A 6,721-nucleotide genomic window follows, 5' to 3' on the forward strand; every position below is an offset into this window, starting at 1 on the left:
AATACACTGAAATATTGTGTGTGGTAAGTGTAGTAGTTTGCCATCATGACCATGTGCTTCGGGCATTGTTATCATTGTTATGAACTGAAGCACGGGAAAGACGTGTGGAACGTGTGAGAGAGTAATGTAAATTTGATGACTATTAAGGGGAGCTGTTTTTATCGGGCGCATTTACCAGTCAGTTGACTGAAAGTATGCAGTCGCGTTACAGAATATATTGTGTCGGGTTCAAAGCTCATTTTACATACTATGTTCGGGCTGGATATTTTTGTCGTAAATATTAGACAAACTACCTTAGGTGTGATGGTCATAACTTCGTTTTGTCAAGTTTCTATAAGATTTACTGTGGCACGGTGTAGACGCCGGGATTTGGATTGGAACTTGTTTTTTTCATGTTTAAGTAATGTAATTGTATTGTGAATGTACGCACTTAATGAGTGGATATCTAGAGTCGATATTTGCAGGAAACATTTGTTTACGTCATGTATACTAGTCGTCGCTAATTGTTTGAGACCACGCACATTGAGTGTCCGGTGTTGAGTTGCGTATCATAGTTTATCGCGTTTGTATGTACTTTCATTGCAACCTGCATTTATGTTTTTGTAAGTTAACTGTCTACCAGTTGTCAATTTTGCAGGGCAGCAGCCCAAATTTCACTACTTCAAGTTTATGCGTAAATTAGCATCCATGCTAGTTCTGTGTGTTATGTTTAGTAATTGACCAAGACACAGTCTCTAGTTAATACTACTAAGAACTGCTTTATTCAACCCCAAATAAGTTTAAGTAAACAAGGTTACATAATTTGTATAATCAGGACTTCCTGTGTGTACAGGGTCAATTGCCATATGTTAGTAGTTAACATGCATTGTTGATTACATATCATGTACGATTTTTGTAACACTGTTAAACCCAAAACAATGCCCCGACGGCGTTTTGAAGATAAACACATTGTCAATCATTTGTGAAAATTTCAAAACAAAAGGTCAAAGCGTCTAGGGGCTATTTTTTTTTAAGTTCTGAGATGTGCACTAAAAAGAAGCTGAGATAATTGCTAATTTGCATAACAATTGACTCAGTAAGAAGTTTGCTAATGTTCATAATTAAAATGGCTGTAACAGTTCCAAATTTAAATGTATTACCGTTTTGTTAAAAGTTAAATATAGTGCATAATAAGGAGATCCCGTCATTTCGTTTTTTCACAATGTTACTTTTTTATTATTTATGTACAGCCTTGCTAAATCTTGCTAAGCATTCAAAAGGGAGAATGTTTGCATCTGTTATCTATATTTTAAAATCGTTTTTTGAGTATGTTCCACTATTCACAATTCTACAAAATGTTAACAGTCTATAACCAAGACTGTTTGGATACTAAAAAGCAAACAAAAAATGTCACCCCCAAGTGTCCACGAACCTGCATCTTAATTTAAAAGGCCGGGCTGTAGAGTACGGGGAGTAAGGTTCGTTTAAACAAACGAATGTGTACTGAACACCGAGAACTGTGACTGAACACATGACTGTAACCTTCATGTATACTTATTTAGTTTTCTTATTTTTTGAATAAATATGATACGTTTTAAATTACCATATTGTGTGCGAGACAATGCATTGTTTCTCATAATGTTTCGGCCATAGTTAAAACTCATTATTGTGTAAACGGAGTGTAGACGTGACGTACGGCTGTGTAAGCTTCTCATGCCTTCCAATGCATAGTAATGAAGTCGTACGCAAGACGCCACTAAGGAACGACTTGTTGTCATTTCGTTGAAATGGGTAATGTAGTGGGGACCATAAAAATCTATAGCGAACGATGCATACTGTTATGGGAAATTATACATAAAATCGTCAGTGAGATGCCTTCAAAGGGAAGCTTAACCTCTGAAGATGGCGACGTATTTGACATTTTGAAGACCGGTTTTAGATTGTGGTGCCACCCGGAAGGGTCATTATTCAGCCATATTTGTTATGACCTCTTATCATGCGTGAGAAAAAAATAGGTAATCGCCTAGTTTCGAGGGGGGTTAAACACGACAGGGTTAAAGTGTCAAATTACGTCATATACCCGCCAAAATGTTTCTTTTTCCCAGAAAGTATAGATTGCATTAAAAATATTACGTAATACATCAAAGGAAATATATTTTATTGTAGAATAAAAATATGCAATGATACTATAAATTTATACTTTTGGAGTTATCGTTATTTTGGTTGATTTTATTTTGCCATTTTCGGACTCTTTTTTATAAATTACTCAAAATGAAAATGATGTAATTTATGTACGCCATACTTTATCTTACTGTGTTACAAATCGAAATATTATCAATACTTTCAGCCCAATAGTATCTATGTTGATATTCACCATTCCCTATCTCCCCAAATATTCAATGGCATTCATTACTGGGCCAACGTCAAGGGTAACATTCACAAATGACATATTCACTTCGTATCTCTGCACGTAGGTTAGATTACTGGAACATTAATTGATGATAGGTAGGTATGTAACATTAGTTTTCTTAGGCAAGAATTGTGCAGTACTTTAGCGTAGTAATAACTGCCAGCCAGAAAATTTAGGAAAGAATGCTTGAAGTCATGGGCCAAAATATGATCCATAAAACCAGAGGTACATTGCTTGGGGTTTGCAACTACGGTGACATGATACCAAGATCCCGTTTCAATCTCGCTCTCGCATAAGTGTTCCAACTCAGAAAAATTCGAATGCGCATGCCCGAGGTAACTAGTATACTGGAATGTCCAGGTGGATCAAAATAGCTGCTCACGATATGACGGATTACGATAACTATATTTTCTTTACATTTTCGATGTATTACATTTTTTCACTATGAATGTGGTAATACATCTTTTATTATTTTATTACAAACCGCCTATCTCATGTCAGAAGGTCGTAGCACCAGTCTCGCTATTTACGAGATGAGACTTGAATGGGATCTTGACATGATGTCACCATACAGTACTATGCGCGTTGCAAACCCCAAGTAATGTACCTCTGATAAAACATAGTACAACGGTTGATACTGAAGCATGTCTTGTACTTCTGAACTCACATTCTGACTACTTTGATTTAGTTTGGGTGACTCTTCCGTGGCATCTATGCGAATATTTTCTCTCCTTTTTTTGGATTTGTCACTTTCAATCATTTCAGTGAAATAAGTGAAATCATGTCAACAAACTTTATTCTATGTTTTTGTCATTATACATTAAACCCTGCAAATAGAAGCGTGCATGGAATCATGGGAAGAAATTGTGTGTATTGCCGTGTAATAACTGTCATAAAGGTGATTGACAGGTCATACTCACTACTCATACTTTTTTCCCAAAAAATAGCTTTTAATTTCTGCCGCCATCGTGGTTATCACCATGGTTACTTGAATGAAGCGTTATTTGGGGAGGGGGGATTCTTTTGGCTTTCACGCTCTAAACGAGATCCCTGCATAAGATCTATTCTGAAAATGGTATGTAATAATTTACCATCCCGCGATTCAGTTGTCAACATTTAAGACAAATCGATTAATTCCATCAAGACTTATTCTAATGATAGTCGAAGGCGATTTAAAAAAACATATAAAATTACTGATTTGTATAATGTATGTTTCTGGCTCTCCTTGTATTCCTAATGGTAATCTTAATTATTTACAAGAGTTTACAAAGTATCGGATGTTGTCTGAGGTTTTACCTAGTTTAGAAAACTCAGCAATCTTAGAAGTTGTAATTCTAGACATACGTTCGGAAGTTGTTACCGCTAAGGACGTATATAATGAAGTATTCATATATGCAGTACTCAAGTGTACGTAACGTCAAATCCATTAGTGATCTAATTATCATTAACTATGAAAGAATCAGAACGTTCGTTAATAGTTCATTTGACTGTTCCTCGACACTAATCAAGCTGATGTTACTTTTTACTCAAACATGTTTCTTGATTTTATAAACATAAGCAACCAAATTACGTAGTTTCTAAATGGATCAGTCTTAGTTGAAACTCATTGTCAATTGGTGGCGAAATGAAACCATTCTGTTCTCAATGCATGTGACGTAGGACTGCGCTTCTCATGTCTTCCCATGCACAGTAATAAAGTCATATGGATTGTATGAGCATCATGTACTAACAACTTGTATTATTCCTTAACACTTGTTTGTATATCACTAATATTTATTATTATATTCATAAATATTAACAGTTGTTATGATTAGTATTTCTTGCTTTTATTATAACGATCACTAGCACAATAATATCAAATATATAGTACAATACATAACACATTTATAATTTATGTATTGAACAAGAAAGCTCATTTAGAAATGCTCAAACTGTTGTTATGTTTAAATATTTCACAACACTGAAGACTAATTTATCACGATTGTATAATTATAAACTAATTATTAAACTTAATCAGCATACAGTTCATGATGTCGTCCGTCTTGTATTTATACCAGATTTGACACAAGAGTGTATGTATTGACGAATGCATCAATAAATCTTCATTGCAAGATATTTTATTTTTTGTTGTTCATAAATGTCTCTGGCTATTTTGTACAACTGTACGTCCCACACATTTCTTCTTTCGATTTCTTTGCGATCTTGAACAGTTAATTCGCTGGGTGGTCGTTTTTTGTTTTCATTTTTATGAATTGCTTCATCCGGGCATTTACTTCCTGACATAAAGCAAAACATATCCTGTGATGTTTTGAAATCTTCAAGCAGTCCTATGAATCCAATATCATTTAGTAAGTTTGTCTTAGCTGTCAAAAAATGTTCCTGCTTCACTTCAGGTGCTTGAGTATTTCCTGGTTGAACAGCGCCATCACGCATTTCAAAAGAGTCGTCGATTTCGCGATGAGAACCGAACTGTAAAAGACGCACCATGAAATTGTCGAACACATGGTGGCGCTGTCCTACGGTGTTTCGAAGATAGTCGCTCACATTTTTATACCTGACCAATTTGGAATGTACATTATGAAAGTTCTTCAGAAAGTAGTACTGTGACACAAATCTGTCGACCGGATCACGAAACCAGACAAAATATAGAAACGGGCGTGCCCGATTTGCGAATTGGTGGAGTCCATAAACTCGTTTAGATATCATGAACAACCTCGATTTAACTATTGCCATATTATGTGCTAAATTGTAGAACTGTTTACAGTGTCGAATATCATGAACCTTACGCTTACCACCAGCTAGCTGGTATACCAATTCGTTAATCGACGTCCCTCCACATTTTGGCAAGTGAAGGAAAGCTAAATTCGCATCTTTGTACTCACGATGGTGTTCCAGTGGATTGTCATGAAGATAAAAATTAGACAAAGGGATTTGACCCATTCTTATTTGTTTTAGACATGTCCATAGGATATCGTGAAGTATAGGGCAAAACCACCGGGGTTTTGATTTATAGTTCTGAGTTGTGTAATAAGCGTCCATAGCTCGAGAACAGTCGGTGGAATTATGTTGTTCACCCGTGGAATTTGTCAAACATTCTGAATTCACTTCTTTTATCACATGTACATCCATTGACAAAGGTGCCAGTGTGTTACCAGGAGATACAGCGTTCAAATTGATTGTGTAATAGTAGTATAGCAGCAACAGCAACAGGAACACAAGTATCGCACACAGTATAATACACCACTTTCGTAACATATTAATGATAATTAGCCTGAAAAAAAAGATGATTTTCAATGACATTATATGTTGTTTAGCAGTTACCTGATAATGTTGCTTATTTCCAAATAAGTACTCATTGTACTAAGACCTTAGGTTTAATAAGGTTTTAAAGGGGATACAAAACGATGCACAATAATACACGAGTAGAGTGCAATCGTTCAGATATTGACCGACATGATGGTCGATACGATGGCACAAATTAGTAAAATCACATTCTTTTGGTTGATACGGCACATGTGCTGTTACCAGCACGTGAACATAATTTAAATATTAAGTAAAAATTACTTACCCAGAAAATTGTATACGTATTGCGTTTTCCTAATTCAAATTTGCTCGATGTTTACTTCTCGTCATGTGAAGAAACGATATATTAATTTGCATAGATGTGTAGTATTTTTAGATCCGTACATAAACAGCTAAATATAACACAGCTTAAGCTTTTGATTGGTTGATGTGTACGCCAGCAATAAATCATGGTTTATTTCTCGGTATTTCGCTTACAGAAATAATATATACTCATTATGTTGTGTTCTGTTTGTAATGGGAAAGACACATTTGACGTTGACCCCTAATCGTTTCCAAGATTGATGGATTTTCATATATGAGTGCAAAATATATGCTTATCCTTTAGCCGACCGCACACCTTGTGACTCGGTCGACTACGACTGGCTTACGACTTGATTATACAGTGAGTTATTGCGGCTGTTTATTATTGGTAATAAGTGTCGTGAATATATAGCATAATTCAATAGATTTAATATTTGAGGTTAGTCAGTTGAGGTTTTTCTGTCTAATGCATAATACTTTTGTTGTCAACAAGTGGTATCTGACAATGTGTACCATGTTGGATTTGATTTGATTCAAATAATCTATGAAAACGTCCAAATGAAAAATCGACATGTTCTTGAAATGGATATCGCATTACCAAGTTTGAAAGTTAAGAGAAATAGTGGTACGATAGGTAAAATAGTGGTACGATAGGTAAAATAGTGGTACGATAGGTAAAATAGTGATACGATAGGTAAAATAGTGGTACGATAGGTAAAATAGTGG

General features: G+C 35.3%; 1 protein-coding gene across 1 annotated transcript; it reads right to left on the minus strand.

Annotated features, from left to right (window-relative positions):
* Positions 1-4,141: 4,141 nt before the first annotated feature.
* LOC146740980 (uncharacterized) lies at positions 4,142-6,030 on the minus strand. Its single transcript, XM_085501761.1, has 2 exons — positions 5,958-6,030; positions 4,142-5,660 (listed from the first exon to the last, which is right to left on the minus strand). Exon 2 carries the CDS (start codon positions 5,642-5,644, stop codon positions 4,481-4,483), a length of 1,164 nt encoding a protein of 387 aa, XP_085357887.1. The 5' UTR covers positions 5,645-5,660; positions 5,958-6,030; the 3' UTR covers positions 4,142-4,480.
* Between the last annotated feature and the right edge of the window lie 691 nt (positions 6,031-6,721).

Source organism: Saccoglossus kowalevskii, chromosome 7, assembly GCF_978046115.1.
Source record: "Saccoglossus kowalevskii chromosome 7, keSacKowa6.1, whole genome shotgun sequence".
Lineage (NCBI taxonomy): Eukaryota > Metazoa > Hemichordata > Enteropneusta > Harrimaniidae > Saccoglossus > Saccoglossus kowalevskii.